This window comes from Salmo salar, chromosome 14, assembly GCF_965601325.2.
Source record: "Salmo salar chromosome 14, fSalSal1, whole genome shotgun sequence".
In the NCBI taxonomy this organism is placed as follows: Eukaryota; Metazoa; Chordata; class Actinopteri; order Salmoniformes; family Salmonidae; genus Salmo; species Salmo salar.
Window position 1 is genome coordinate 9,750,511 of NC_138304.1, and position 16,237 is coordinate 9,766,747.

The 16,237-nt window shown below is 44.5% G+C and overlaps 1 protein-coding gene across 1 annotated transcript in view; it reads left to right on the forward strand.

Moving 5' to 3' along the window:
* LOC106568715 (low-density lipoprotein receptor-related protein 8) overlaps positions 1–16,237 on the forward strand; it is a 169,381-nt gene that overhangs the window by 76,020 nt on the left and 77,124 nt on the right. The window contains exon 3 of the mRNA XM_014139291.3: positions 1,533–1,655. Within this exon, the coding sequence (XP_013994766.1) occupies positions 1,533–1,655 (123 nt within the window). The remainder of the gene's footprint in view (positions 1–1,532; positions 1,656–16,237) is intronic.

Genomic DNA, 16,237 nt, shown 5'->3' on the forward strand with positions numbered 1-16,237 from the left:
TGCCGTTGAAATGACGTCAACCAATTATTCTCACTGGGTCTATCCCATCTGTTTATTTCAATGTGAAAACCACAGGGTCTTGTTAATATTGTTGTCTCTCTGCATTAGGCAGTATTGTCTGAGACCGCGAGAGAACGAGAGAGAGAGAATAAAGAGGAGGTGCAGACAATCCAAAAGAACAGGGTCACCTTGTCTCTCTGTACCCACCAGGGCCTCTCTGCTTCATCTTCACAACTGTGAAGAGAAACAACAATCCCAAAATATAATCCAAACTCATTAAGCCTGGGCTTCCTCTACTTCTTGAAAAGTAGTGGCCAGTGTAACGACACCAGGAAGCTAGACTGAAAGTCTCTGTCACGACTTCTGCCGGGGTCGGTCCCTCTCCTTGTTCGAGCGGCGCTCGGCGGTCGACGTCACCGGCCTTCTAGCCATTGCCGATCCACTTTTCATTTTCCATTTGTTTTGTCTTTGTTTTCTACACACCTGGTTTCAATTCCCCCATTACATGTTCATTATTTAACCCTCTGGTTTCCCCCATGTTTGTGTGCGTGTTTGTTCTATTATTCAGGCTGATACTGATGACTGGTATTTTGTTGCCGGGTTTTGTTATTACGCCCGTTTATTTTGTGGTACCGGTATTTTTCCCACACCGTAGTATTGTGTTTATACTGGTGTTATTTTGTATTAAAAACCTTGTCCACGCAGCTCAGCTCTCCTGCGCCTGACTCCTTTCACCAGTTACCCACAGCCTTGACAGACTCTTACGGTTTCATTTTATTAGACTAACGGCACTGCCAGTCCCATTGCTGTTGGGGTAATGGCCCAGAGAAATGGAATGGCTCTGACCTCTGTATTGGCTGTGTTTGCATTTTCGTTGCCATGCGTGTGCCGTCACTACAGGTGGCGAACGCTTTATGGCGGTAACATAGCCGGTCTGCTGGGTCGGCTCATCACCATGGTGATCTGCAGGGCTGGGCTGTACTATGTGTTAACCAGACCTGGTTTCAAGTACCATTTGAAATCATTTCAACTACTAAACTGTGTTCGATTGAGCTTGGCTGTTGCAATAGAACCAATAGAAAAGTCCCCAAAAAAGCATTTGAAAGATTTCAAATAGTATTTCAACCCAGGTCTGGTGTGAGCAACGTCTAGTCGTCTTTCAGTCTTTTGTCCCCACGAACATTTCCATTCAGAAAGAGTAAGACCTTTGCTTTCTATCAGTCCATGGCTGTCTACAGTCATGGTCTATTTCGATAACCATGTCTGGAACAAAGAAAACTAAGCTTCAGTATAACCCGGAGAAGACAGCATTTAGCAATCAGCATCCACTTTTCTTCCGCCGTGTGGAAAGACCTGCAGCTAGGATTAGACTAGATGCTCTCAGAGACAGACAGAGGGTAGGAGAGAATGCGTGATGAGTTAGATAAGAGTTGGGGGGGGGGGGGGGGGGGGGTGGAATGGTAATGAACGAATGATCAGTGACTCCGTCTTCCCAACATCCCTCTCTTCTCTCCCTCTCTCTCTCTGAGCAGCCAGGAAGACGTGTGCCCCGGCAGAGTTTGCCTGTGCAAACGGTCAGTGTGTACCAGGCCGCTGGCGCTGTGACGGGGAACCAGAGTGTCCCGACGGCTCAGATGAGGCAGACGCCACCTGTAGTAAGTCTGAGCTGACTTGGTCTACTCAACGCCAATGGTTTCCCCCATTCACAGTCACCCAACAACACTGACCCAACTCAAACACTCAACGTTTCCCCATTCTGTCATTCCACCACTCCATTCCAAGTGTACCAAGCTATCCATAGTCACTCAACCAACCACCCTAAACCCAACTCAACCACCCCTTACATGATCACCCAACCATCTATACTGAACAAAAATCTAAACGTAACATGTAAAGTATTGGTCCCATTTTTCATGAGCTGAAATAATAGATTCCAGAAATGTTACATGTGCACAAAAAGTATCAAGTTTCAGGTAAGACACAGATGCAGACAGTGACGAAGTGTAAGTGTATTACTACTACAGGGGCAAGCAAAACGACAGGTCAAGGGCAGGCAGAGGTCAGTAATCCAGATAGGGTGCAAAAGATCCAGAATGGCAGGCAGGCTCAGGGTAGGCAGAATGGTCTGGAAAACACTAAAAAACAGGAACTAGAACAGCCAGGAGCAAGGGGGAAACTGGTAGGTTTCACGAAACAAAACAGACTGGCAACAGACAAACAGAGAACACAGGTATAAATACACAGGGGATAATGGGGAAGATTGGCAACACCTGGAGGGGGGTAGAGACAAGCACAAAGACAGGTGAAACAGATCAGTGAGACAAAAAGCTTATTTCTCTCAAGTTTTGTGCACAAATTTGTTTACATCCCTGTTAGTGAGCATTTTTCCATTACCAAGATAATCCATCCACCTGACAGGTTTGGCATATGAAGGGGCTGATTAAACATCATGATCATTACATAGGTGCACCTTATGCCGGGGACAATAAAAGGCCACCTTAATTGTGCAGTTTTGTCACACAACATAATGTCATTGATGTCTTATGTTTTGAGGGTGCATGCAATTGGCATGCTGACTGCAGGAATGTCCACCAGAGCTGTTGCCAGAGAATTGTATGTTCATTTGTCTACCATGAACCACCTACAATGTCGTTTTAGAGAATTTGGCAATACTTCCAACTGGACTCACAACCGCAGACCATGTGTAACCACGGCAGCCCAGGACTGCCACATCGGGCTTCTTCACCTGCGGGATCGTCTGAGATCAGCCACCCGGACAGCTAAGGAAACTGTGGTTTTGCACAACCGAAGAATTTCTACACAAACTCAGAAACCGTCTCAGCGAAGCTCATCTCGGCGATCTCACTACGGCCTTGACCTTACTGCAGTTCGGCGTTGTAACCGACTTCATTGGGCAAATGCTCACCTTCGATGGCCACTGGCACGCTGGAGAAGTGTGCTTTTCATGGATAATCCCGGTTTCAACTGTACCGGGCAGATGGCGTGTATGCTGTCTTGTGGGTGAGCGGTTTGCTGATGTCAACGTTGTGAATGCCCCAGGGTGGCGTTGGGGTTATGGTATGGGAATGCATAAGCTACGGACAACAAACTCAATTGCATTTTATCGATGGCAATTTGAATGCACAGAGATAAAATTATGAGATCCTTAGGCCCACTGTCGTGCCATTCATCCTCCACCATCACCTCATGTTTCAGCATGATAATGCACGGCCATGTCGCGAAGATCTGTACACAATTTCTGGAAGCTGAAAATGTCCCAGCTCTTCAATGGCCTGCATACCCAACCAGACATGCAGTTCTTCCATGGCCTGCATACTCACCAGACATGCCACCCAATGAAAATGTTTGGGATGCTATGGATTGACGTGTATGACAGTGTGTTCCAGTTCCCGTCAATATCCAGAAACTTTGCACAGCCATTGAAGAGGATTGGGACAACATTCCACAGGCCACAATCAACAGCCTGATCAATTCTATGCGAAGAAGATGTCAGGTAAATGGTGGTCATGCCAGATACTGACTGGTTTTTGAATCCACGCCCCTACCTTTTTTTTTAAGGTGTCTGTGACAAACAGATGCTTATCTGTGTTCGCAGTCATGTGAAGTATATAGATTAGGGTCTGATGAATTTATTAAAATTGCCTGATTTCCTTCTATGAACTGTAACTCAGTAAAAACAAAAATTGTTGCATGTTGCGTTTATATTTTTGTTCAGTATATTTACCCATCCAGTGATTCAGAATTTACCCTACCTTCTCTTCCTCTCCACTCTATCCCTCTACCTCACTCTGCTCAGCGAGTGATTGAGCTTAATATTTCTCTGTTCCGTGGAAGCTCGTCAGATTGATGCTCTCCAAAACATTTCCAGAGATATTGGTACCAAAGTATCATTCATCAATAGGTCCAGAGGGAAGATGAGTTCCTAACCAACTAACATTCCAGATCATCATACCTCTGCATTTGAGAGGCTAATAGGCCAGGCCGATTTAATTACAGGTCTATTCTTCACACTCACACCCCATTTGAATATTATGCAGCTTCTCCCGGCTCCGATGCACCAGCCAGACAGTTAGCGTCTAATTTGGCTCTTGAAACCTAGACCCGTCGTTTATAATTTCCCCTGCTACTCCACTCAGGCACCGGTTCAGCCGCCTCTCCCTCACGCATCCAGCCAGGGCCCTTGCCTCGGCTCGCTTCCCCTCGCCCACACACTTCCCCATTACACCAGCGTCTGATGTTGGAGAGAGGCAGAGGTGTAACCTGATTACTGCCAAGCTCTTAGAGTAGGAGGGGGAAAGGGGGAACATTTTCGTACTTTCATTTAGGCTGTGTCAGACTGACTGAGACCGTGCTCATCCGGGAGGAGGATAAGGGCTGGGGAGACGTGTTTGCGGCTTGTCTGGACTGAGCTGGGTCACAGGTGTGGGAATTGGGAAATGGGAGATCTAAGGGGTTCTGAACTATTCCGTTTCCCCATCGCAGTCGGTTTTCCTCTGAGTCATGGGAAGCAGTGTGGACTTGAGACAAGATCATTATCTTGTCTTTTCAAGCAGATCATTTAGAGGAATGACATTAAGATGTTATTCTAAGTTTATCTGATTTGACATTTATCCGTCAGCACTTGTTTCTCTTGTACCAACCAGAGTTGTAGACGAGACCGCCTTCAGCGAGTCCAATTCAAGAGGGACCAGAGCTATTCAAGTCTGAGACAAGACGGAGACTGGAGCCTTTCAAGTCCAGGTCAAGACAGAGACCACAGTTATTTCAGTCCGAGTGAAGGCCGGAACCAGAGCTATTCCAGTCCGAGTCAAATCTGAGAACTGAGATATTCCAGGGGGAACCAAGGAGATTTTTTTACTCCATGTCAAGACAGAGACCAAAACTATTCGAGTCAGAGTCAAGACTGAGACTACAGGTATTCCAGCTGAGTCAAGACCGAAACCAAGGGGGGATCAAGACTTAGACCATAGCAACCTGAATACTACAACACTGGTACCATGTTTTCATCTTGTGGTTGGTGAACCATTGGTTGATTGCACAGGCCTACAAAGTTTGTCATTGTGTAGTAGGTGGTAATTTTTTTATATGTGCATATTATAAATTCATCAAATGCGACTCGTAATAAGACTAAGCAATTAGGCTATTAGCCTGTTTATCTGACTCCATAACGATACTTAGCAATATGCAGGAGACTATGGTTGAGTTACAGTAATAGGCAAGGAAGAAACGTCTGAGAATGGAATTGTATTGTGTATTGTATTACTTTGTAGAACAAATGGATTCACATACAAAGCATAAAGCTTAAGTTACAAGGCATTAACACGCATTACAAGGCATAATTCTAATCATGGTCAGAGAGAGAGACAGAGAGAGAGAAAAACGATAGCCTGAAAGGCCATGCCCCAAAAGTCCATTGGGTGGAGAGAGAAAGAAAGAAAGAAAGAGTATCTCACCACAGCAGATCAGGAACAAATAAGAAAATTAACAATGAATCTTAGACCCTTTTATAAGCATCTGAGTTGATTGGATTCAAAACCTGAGTTGTTGACCAATAGTATTTCTGTAAAGTTAACCTCCAGTCAGATATCAGAGCTACATGATGTAACCTCTGCTTCTCAGAGGTGTGGACCAACACAGAGAATGATGAATTCCTAAGACAACACAGAAAATTCTTGAATGTAGTTGATAAGAAGAGACTTCTGGGGCTGGGCTGCCCTACAATAGTGCATGTTATTAAAAAGGAATTTGAATGTAGAAAGGGAATTGGAAAAATATCATTTATCTTTGACATTTTTTTCTCCTAATTTTGTACCGCTTTATCAGGTAATGGGCCGGTATCTCATGGACAAAGAATGAAGAAAGGAGATACAGATTACGAAAAATCATATATGTGTTATATTCATGTAGCATTTCAGTCAATGGTAAATTCTTTGTGATTCATGCCCAAAGATTTTGGCAGAAAAATGGGATATGCCTGGGCGTGACCACAAGCTCGAAGTAAACAATCAATCAGTGTCTGTTGGAGACAGACAGGTCGATTGGAAAATTAGGTCAACCCCTCTCCTCCATAAAGGTAGCCACTCACTTTCCAAACTGGTTATTCTCACCTCTCTTACTTGAGGAAGTGACTTCGTTCAATAAAGCTCTCCTCAGGACGAGTAGATTTCTAGTTTCCTGCTGAACCGCTCTCAGGTGAACCGTGAGGTTAACACTGCTGAACTTAGGACTTCAGCTCATGTCGATAGTGTTGACTACCGAGCAAAAGGTTTTGGTTAAAGTAGAATACATTTTCTACTTGTCAGTCTCTGTTTAGATAGCGACACACGGCTAGCTATCAAGATTTTGTTAGCCATCACCGTAAGACTTTAGCTAACTTGGCTAACTAGCTCCAAGGTTAGCTAACCACACAAAGGGCTATCTCTCACCGCAAGGCTAACTAGCTAGATTATTAACCTCATGGCGAACGCTAGCTAGATTACACTCTGTATGAGGAATATACTTTCTCAGAGCCATGGAGCCTGCTGCCCCTCCACAGGGAGAACCTAGCTGGCCTCCAGCCCCAGAACCGGCACACTCGTGCCCATGCAGGGCTATGATAGCAGTACGGATGTAATGATTCACCAATACGTATTGGTCCCCGGTTCAAATGATTAAGATGAGAGTGCATCGATCCATGGGTCCCAAAACTGATTCAAATGTAGCATGCATGTGTCATAAAAATCGCTGTAAACATTACAAATCGCCAGTTCACACATGTTTTTCTCATCTGACTTTCTTTCTACCTTCCCAAGAATACCACTCATCTTTTGTGACAACTGATGTGTCCTCTCCTTCAGTGTTGAACTAAGTACGTAACTGTGTTGACAGTCATTGATCAACAAGACATTTTGCATGCCCAACTACCCAAGAATTATCAGTAGCCTAGTAAAACTGCGCCCTGTGCCAGAATGAGGTAGGCTGCGCTTCACCTTCAGCATTCAAATGTTTGTAAAATGGCTTGCGCAATATTAGGCTTTATTAGTTGACTGACAACCAATGTAACTTGCTAGGTTATTGTCATTAAATGTACTTTTCAAAATGTGGTTTTACCGGAATAAAGTAGCCTAAGCTACCGTCTGAGACCCTACTCTCATTTGGCTACAAGCTATAACCTAACTGCTGATCAGGGCTTAGGCAACATTACATTTTATTTTGATTGTTCAGGTTCACCATCGGCAATAGTTTTGGTTTAAACAATTACTGAATATGGTCATTTTTAGCTATACAGAGGAAAGTTGATCATTTCACAACGAGGACAGCAATCTCTTCTGCCACTGGCACTGAATGGTTAAATCAGAGGAGAAGTAAAGTTCACACGGTGTAACTTCCAAAAAGTCTAAACCATTAGATTTTGTCACGTCCTGACCAGTATAGGGGTTATTTGTTATTGTAGTTTGGTCAGGACGTGGCAGGGGGTGTTTGTTTTATGTGGTTCTGGGTGTGTTTTGTGTATGTGTTTAGGTAGAGGCCCTACACCCAAACAAGGGCACTCCGTTCATCCACCTCTGGCCTGCTCGCCTCCCTACCTCTGAGGAAGCACAGTTCCCGCTCAGCCCAGTCAAAACTGTTCGCTGCTCTGGCACCCCAATGGTGGAACAAGCTCCCTCACGACGCCAGGACAGCAGAGTCAATCACCACCTTCCGGAGACACCTGAAACCCCACCTCTTCAAGGAATACCTGGGATAGGATAAAGTAATCCTTCTAATCCCCCCCTTAAAAGATTTAGATGCACTATTGTAAAGTGGTTGTTCCACTGGATATTATAAGGTGAATGCACCAATTTGTAAGTCGCTCTGGATAAGAGCGTCTGCTAAATGACTAAAATGTAAAAATGTAGAGGGGTATTTGATTTATTAGTCCGGGGTTTGTTAGTCATTGTTCTATGTTAGTAGTTTTCTATCTAGTCTTTTGTATTTCTATGTTTAGTTAATTGGGGTTGGACCTTCAATTGGAGGCAGCTGGTTATTGTTGCCTCTGATTGAGGGTCCTATAATTAGGAGTTTGTTTTTCATGGGTTTTTGGTGGGAGATTGTTCTTGTTTAGCTGTTTGCCTGACAAGACTGTCAAGTTCGTATTGTTTTGTATACGTTTTGTGTTTTCCTTCTTCACCTAATAAAAAGAAGATGAGTGTAAATTTTCCCGCTGCGTCTTGGTCCCTACCCTACGACACCCGTGACAGAATCTCCCACCAACCACGGACCAAGCAGCGGAGGAAGCAGCAACAGAAAGACTGTCGGGAATCATGGACATGGGAGGAAATTCTGGACGGGGCTGGACCATGGCACCAGGCTGGGGAATATCGTCGCCCACCGGAGGAGATAGAGGCAGCCAAGGCGGAGCGGCGCTGGTATGAGGCTTTATACGCGCCAATGGGGAAGCACGAGAGGCACCCCCAATAATTATTTTGGGGGGGGGCACACGGGTAGTTTGGCAGGGCCAGGATTGCGCCACAAGCCAACTCCCCGTGCTTATTATGGGAAGCAACTGGAGGGGAGAGTGCCGGAGTATGCGGAAGTGCGCACGATCTCGCCCATGCGCACGCACAGTCCGGTGCGAGCGATCCCAGCCCCTTGCAAGTGCCGTGCTAGAGTAGGCATCCAGCCTGGATGGAGGATGCCTGCACAGCGCATCTGGCCACCAGTGCGCCTCCTAGGCCCAGGCTACCCTACGCATGCTCTACGCACAGCAACCATCAGGCCTCTGCACAGCCCAGTTCGCCCTGTACCAGCAGTCCGCTTGTGCAGGGCTGCTATTTCTATCCAGCCAGGACGGATTGTGCAAGAGGTGCGCTCCAGACCTCCAGTACTTACCCATGGCCCGGTATATCCAGTTCCTGCTTCTCGTGCTTACCCTGAGGTGCGTATCCATAGTCTGGCGTCTCCTAAACCAGCACCAGGCTTCCAGTGGTTCAGCCCAGTCCAACTCGTCCTGTTCCTGCTCCTCGCACTAGCCCTGAGGTGCGTGTCTTCAGTCTGGCACATACGGTACCAGCAACACGCACCAGGCTTCTAGTGCGTCAGCCCAGTCCAACTCGGCCTGTTCCTGCTCCTCGCACTAGCCTTGAGGTGCGTATCCCCAGTCTGGTACCTCCACTACCAGCCCCACGCATTAGGCTTCCAGTGCGTCAGCCCAGTCCCAGTCCAGAGTGTCCGGCAACAGTACCTCGTCCAGAGTGTCCGGCAACAGTACCTCGTCCAGAGTGTCCGGCAACAGTACCTCGTCCAGAGTGTCCGGCAACAGTACCTCGTCCAGAGTGTCCGGCAACAGTACCTCGTCCAGAGTGTCCGGCAACAGTACCTCGTCCGGAACCGAGTGAGTCGCCCTACGGTCCGGCGCTCCCAGAGTCGCCCTACGGTCCGGCGCTCCCAGAGTCGCCCTACAGTCCGGGGTCGACGGAGAGGGACATCGCTGTAGAGACATTATGTGAGTGGAGTGAGCCAGGGGTGGAGCGGGGTCTGCGTCCAGCTCCTGAGCCACCTCCACTGTTGGAGGTTTGGGGAGGGGGGGTGTAGCACAGGATCCGTTGGTGACGGCTGCCACCCTCCATTCCCTCCCTTTAGTTTTGGGATTTTTTTGGGGGGGAAATTATACGTGAGTTACACCAGGCCTAACGAGCTAGCATTACTAGCTAACATCTTAGCTTAGCTGGCTAGCAGTAGCGTGACGCACATGAACATTACTCTATAAATATTACAAACATGGTAAATATCTGAACAGCCTTAGCAACACCCAACTAAATATGCAATGACACGTCACTGTACTTATACAAGTCAAATTCAGATAATCTTTAAGAATAGTCTTGGTCCATTCTCTTCTGACCACAATCTCACTCTAATGGCAAGAGCGGGGTTCAGTGAGGTGCACCGGGAATAGCGGACTGTTCTTGGCGGATACAAGTGGGGGGACTTGTAGGGGTGTTGGGCAAGTACAACAAACTACTAGTTCAGGGGTGCTGAAACTGCTTACAAAGGGCTGGCCTTTTCAACACAGTGTGTAGTCCACATGATGGTGTCCAATTAGGACTTCCTAATGGCTGCTGTGGTATCAGGTAGTAGATCATCACAGCTGGCTCTGAGAGCAGCTCCTGCTGTCACAGTCGCATTAAAATGGATGGAGAAGCGAGCGACTAAATAGTGCCACGAGAGCCAGGAAACCTGTTCATATCACCATAGTGAACATATCTTCATCGAAATAACATTTTTCTTTCATCTCCTTGTTGAACTGATCAACCTGCTGTGTCAGAAGCACATTATTAGTGAATGCTGTGAACTGATTTTGATGGACATTCAGTAGAACTTTGAGAATTAATTAATAGCGCCATTTAGTAAGAAACCTTGACCTTCTGACATACTATAAATCGTGTGTTAGTGTGTATTTCTCTTCTGTTGGTGCCAGACAGAGACCTATGTTTACAGTGATAGTGGAGCCTCTGTTTTACATCTGCTAATGCTGTCTGTACTACAGAATGCAGGGCACGCAGGAGACCGGTGTTATTTCTTAGTTGCAATGTCTTCACTATTATTCTACAATGTAGAAAATAGTAAAATAAAAATCCTGGAATGAGAAGGTGTGTCCAAACTTTTGACTGGTACTTCCTTAATTCATTTGAACAATACTATGGTGTTTCTATTCCATGAAAAATGAAACCCTCAGGGTTTCCGTTAGGATGGATTGGAAAATATGGCGTATTTTTTATCATTATTTTATTAACGAAATGTGCAGTCTGCAATTCATACTGTAGTTAACATGGGACTTTTTCAAAATGCAGATGTTGATTTAGTTACGGATCCATAACGAATTACTATGGGAATAAATATCACTGATTTACAGAAATATTGGAACAAAGTTGTCTAATGAAGGCAAACAATTTAGAATCCTCCAAACCTGTAGCCTACTCCCAACAGTCATGTTGACATCACCATATTTTCCAGTCCATCCTAACGTTTTTCGTTTTTCTCTGAATAGAAACACCATAATGTTAATCAAATTAATTAAGCCAAATTTCTTAAAATCAATCCCATATACTATGTTATTACTAAAAATTTGATAGTATTCCAATGCGGAATACTATCAAATGCTTCTCAAAGCTGCCTCCTGGTGGTCAAACTAGCAATAACTTGCGGTAACAGATAAAAGCCTGAGAATTAAATGACGTGTCACAGAATGCTGTGGCAGCACGCAAGGTGTGCAAGGTGTGCCGCAGTATGACGCAACTTTTAAAGGAGGAACCACTGTACTTGTAGAAAAAGTCTATCTGATCTGTTCTCTTGTTCACTGTTCCAGGACAAAATAGCAGAAAGACATCAATGCATGACTAAGTGAAAATTCAACCAAGTGGAAGTTAGGATTCTGCTGCCAAGTGAAAGGCCATTTAAACTGACTTCATGTCAGAAAAATGGCTGACTTGGTTATGTGGAAATCCACTATCTGCAAGTGGTTGAGCCTTGGCTTATGTTGAAAAGTTTGAATCACTATTGGCTAAAATGGGTAACTTTGGGTTTGTTTCCATTCCCCTTTGAGCCTGGTTCAATTGGGCCAGAAATTGTTTGTGAGGGTTTTATACAGGGCTGGTGAGCAACGGTACAGATTTTATAACTATAATGTTGTACCTGAGTACCTGAGTACTTGCACCTCTTACGGGAATATTTGTTCTATTTGTTCTAAAAAATGAACACTGGTACTGCAACATTGAAATAAGTCCTGGCACCTAAAATGAGTGCTGGTGCCTTTTACGTTCTACTTCAAGCACTGACTGTTGGTAATATCCGCCGTTGCTCGATATGACACACACCAGACATTTTAGAGTGACAGCTTTAAGAGACAGCTAGAAAAGAGTACTACTGCACACTCAGTATTAACTAATGTGCAGCTTCCGGAATAAACCTGCAATACCTGAAGAGACATCCTTCACACGATACGAACCTCGCTATCGATCGACATCGGATTTCTTAAACCTCTTGCATTATTTCCTAATTTTGGCCCATTTTAAATTACATAACCACAGAGGATTATGGATCGTTCTCTGAGGAGGGGGTTTAATGAAAACAGTCTCATCCAGTCTCTTTGTAGATATTGAGTTTCAACTCCATTGAGATTTTCCACTGTTAGGGGGAATGAGTAACAAGGCTTTGCCTCACTGTATTGACTTAATAACGGAGAGGATTTTAGTTACGTAAAGATGTGCATTTCAGTCGGGTGGGAGGGTGTGTGCGTGTGTGGCAGTATGTGTGTGTGAAGATTTCTTTCTTTGAATGCACTTTACTGTAGTTAACGTGTTTTCAAGGTTCACATTCTGTGTACTGTAGGTACATGTATGAGCATTAGCGTTTGCGATTATATTAACACGTGCCTTCTCTTCCCGTGTACTGAGCCTTCACGTGTACTGAGTCATGCCACATACCGCATGATGGCCTGCATTGAACACAGGTGATACTCATATTGTGATATACAACAATGTGAGCTGGGTAGGCTACAGTAGTATGCTAACGCTAGCTATGCTAAGGGACTGTACAATTTTAGACTTCTTATGCAACGATTTTGCCGTCCCAGCCAAAATGTCCACATCGTGGGCAAATTGTTAGGTCGTAAACGATTGTTGGACGTCTTGGCTCATTCATTGTGACAGGGTCTAGGTCTGCCAATTAAGTACCACTACGTGCGGTCGTGGTCTCCAACAAAGTTCTGGCAGTGTCCAAAAATGTTTTGCCTTTGTCGTGTAGTGTGGCTGGTGTTATGAGCCGATGCCTAGAAACACGGCCGGCAATAAGTATACACACAATAATAATATTCAGATGAATCTAATAGTTTGATTTAAACATTTACACAATTTCCCTAATAATGTTGTTCACATGACATCTGAAATCACTCTACCTGATGGGAGTTTGGTCAATGCACAAAATCGGCAAGCAAAATAAACATTCTACTATAGCGACAATGTTATTTTTGGGAAGCCTATTTGATTCTGAGTTCAGATATATAAAGTTTGTATTTCAAAACTCTTTCTTAGATGATTACTTTCAGTTTTTCCGAACTCACTTCACTCGCAGATAAGAGGGAGGCTTGTGCTGTGGGTGCTGGCACATGCGTAGATCAAATACACCGCTGCTTTAACGATGTGCGCTGAGAGTCGGGAAGCAAGTTCAGGGATTGAGTGTTTCAATAAATAAATGCAACATAATACAAAACAAGAAACACAACGCACAGACATGAAACAGAAACAATGACGACTGGGGAAAAAAACAAAGGGAGTGACATACAGTGACATACACTTAGGTTGGAGTCATTTAAACTCATTTTTCAACCACTCCACAAATTTCTTGTTAACAAACTATAGTTTTGGCAAGTCGGTTAGGACATCTACTTTACAAGGCATTTTTCCAACAATTGTTTACAGACAGATTATTTCAATTATAATTCACTGTATCATAATTCCAGTGGGTCAGAAGTTTACATACTCTAAGTTGACTGTGCCTTTAAACAGCTTGAAAATTCCAGAAAATGATGTCATGGCTTTAGAAGCTTTTGATAGGCTAATTGACATAATTTGAGTCAATTGGAGGTGTACCTGTGGATGTATTTTAAGGCCTACCTTCAAACTCAGTGCATCTTTGCTTGACATCATGGGAAAATCAAAAGAAATCAGCCAAGACCTCAGAAAAAACATTGTAGACCTCCACAAGTCTGGTTCATCCTTGGGAGCAATTTCCAAACGTCTGAAGGTACCATGTTCAGTTGTACAATCTGTAGTACGCCAGTATAAACACCATGGGACCACGCAGCCGTCATACCGCTCAGGAAGGAGACGCATTCTGTCTCCTAGAGATGAACGTACTTTGGTGCGAAAAGTGCAAATCAATCCCAGAACAACAGCAAAGGACCTTGTGAAGATGCTGGAGGAAACAGGTTCAAAAGTATCTATATCCACAGTAAAACGAGTCCTATATCGACAAAACCTGAAAGGCCGCTCAGCAAGGAAGAGGCCACTGCTCCAAAACCGCCATAAAAAAGCCAGACTACAGTTTGCAACTGCACATGGGGACAAAGATCGTACTTTTTGGAGAAAAGTCCTCTGGTCTGATGAAACAAAAATAGAACTGTTTGGCCATAATGACCATCGTTATGTTTGGAGGAAAAGGGGGAGGCTTGCAAGCCGAAGAACACCATCCCAACCGTGAAGCACGGGGGTGGCAGCATCATGTTGTGTGGGTGCTTTGCTACAGGAGGGACTGATGCACTTCACAAAATAGATTGCATCATGAGGTAGGAAAATGATGTGGATATATTGAAGCAACATCTCAAGACATCAGTCAGAAAGTTAAAGCTTGGTCGCAAACGGGTCTTTCAAATGGACAATGACCCCAAGCATACTTCCAAACTTGTGGCAAAATGGCTTAAGGACAGCGAAGTCAAGGTATTGGAGTGGTCATCACAAAGCCCTGACCTCAATCCCGAAGAAAATTTGTGAGCCGAACTGAAAAGGCGTGTGCAAGCAAGGAGGACTACAAACCTGACTCAGTTACACCAGCTCTGTCAGGAGGAATAGGCCAAAATTTACCCAACTTATTGTGGGAAGGTTGTGGAAAGCTACCCGAAACATTTGATCCAAGTTAAACAATTTACAGGCAATGCTACCAAATACTAATTGAGTGTATGTAAACTTCTGACCCACTGGGAACCTGTTGAAAGAAATACAAGCTGAAATAAATCATTCTCTCTACTATTATTCTGACATTTCACATTCTTAAAATAAAGTGGTGATCCTAACTGACCTAAGACAGGGAATTTTTACTAGGATTAAATGTCAGGAATTGTGAAAAACTGAGTTTAAATGTATTTGGCTGAGGTGTATGTTAACTTCTGACTTCAACTTTAGGTGCTGTTGAATTCTAGCTATTTTGAAGAAAAAGCCAAAACAGGATTTATTCAGTGATATGAGGCACACTTTTGGTGTAGGCATCTGTCACAATGAATCTACAGATGGTGTTTAAATCAGATTTCTGACAAATCTACCGCACAGCCAACGAAGTAATTACGGTGCTGGAAGATTAGACTAAAATGAAGAGAAAAAAATCTCACAGTGCACTTAGATTAGATGCCAATTTCAGTAAGAATTAGATCAGATGCCAATTTCAGTAAGCAATGTTCTAAGCTTTCTGTCAAACAGCTGAGCAGAAATCAGACTTATAAATTCTAACCACTATGCCAGATGATCAATGCTGTGTAGACATTGTGGATGATGGTGCTCAGTCATCTCTCTCTAAACCACAGACCATGTTCCTGTTTGATTCCTTCCTTCCTTCCTTCCTTCCTTCCTTCCTTCCTTCCTTCCTTCCTTCCTTCCTTCCTTCCTTCCTTCCTTCCTTCCTTCCTTCCTTCCTTCCTTCCTTCCTTCCTTCCTTCCTTCCTTCCTTCCTTCCTTCCTTCAAGTAATCACTGATTGGATCTGTGAAAAGCTATGCACCGGAAGCTTTGATCGATGCTTTTCCTTTGAAATCTAAATCTGTTCAAACCAGCCATCAGAAAGGAAATGCCGCACTTTTGCAAACCCTAACAGGGCCCATCACCAAGTCACATTCACTTAGAGGCAGTGTGTGTTGGTGTGACTCTGGCCTGAACGTGTGAAGGTTGCTAGGTGGTGAGGGAAGCAGCTGGTGCCCAGGGGAGGCAGGTTGAGTGGTGGGGCCTGACGTATCCGCCAACTGCCCCCTGGAAAAACGCTGACCTGGGCCCTGGGTGTTATAGCTGCAAAACAAGGTAGCCTAAGTACTCAGATAGCACAGTATGGCACTGATATATTTACTAATACAATAAAGAGGGAGAGAGAGAAAGCGAGAGAAAGAGAGAGCAAGAGAGAGGAGGAGATAAGAGCGAGCAAGACAAAGGGCAAATGAGATGAGTGGATTTGAGTGGAGAAACAGTGATACAGAACAAGAGCAATAGAGAAATGAATGAGGTCCTAAGAGTGCAGCATGACACAGAGATTTACCAATTCCAAAATGAGAACCGCTCAATAGCAGGAAGAGAAAGACAAAGGGAAGGAGAGATGAGGAAGGAGTGGGTGACACATGGGGAGAGAGAAAGAGAAAAAAGGAGGTTGTGATACAGACACGCACTGCCAAATGACCTTTTCAATTCTTATCCTCGAGCAAAATCAAAGCCCTCCATACTGAGTGGCAG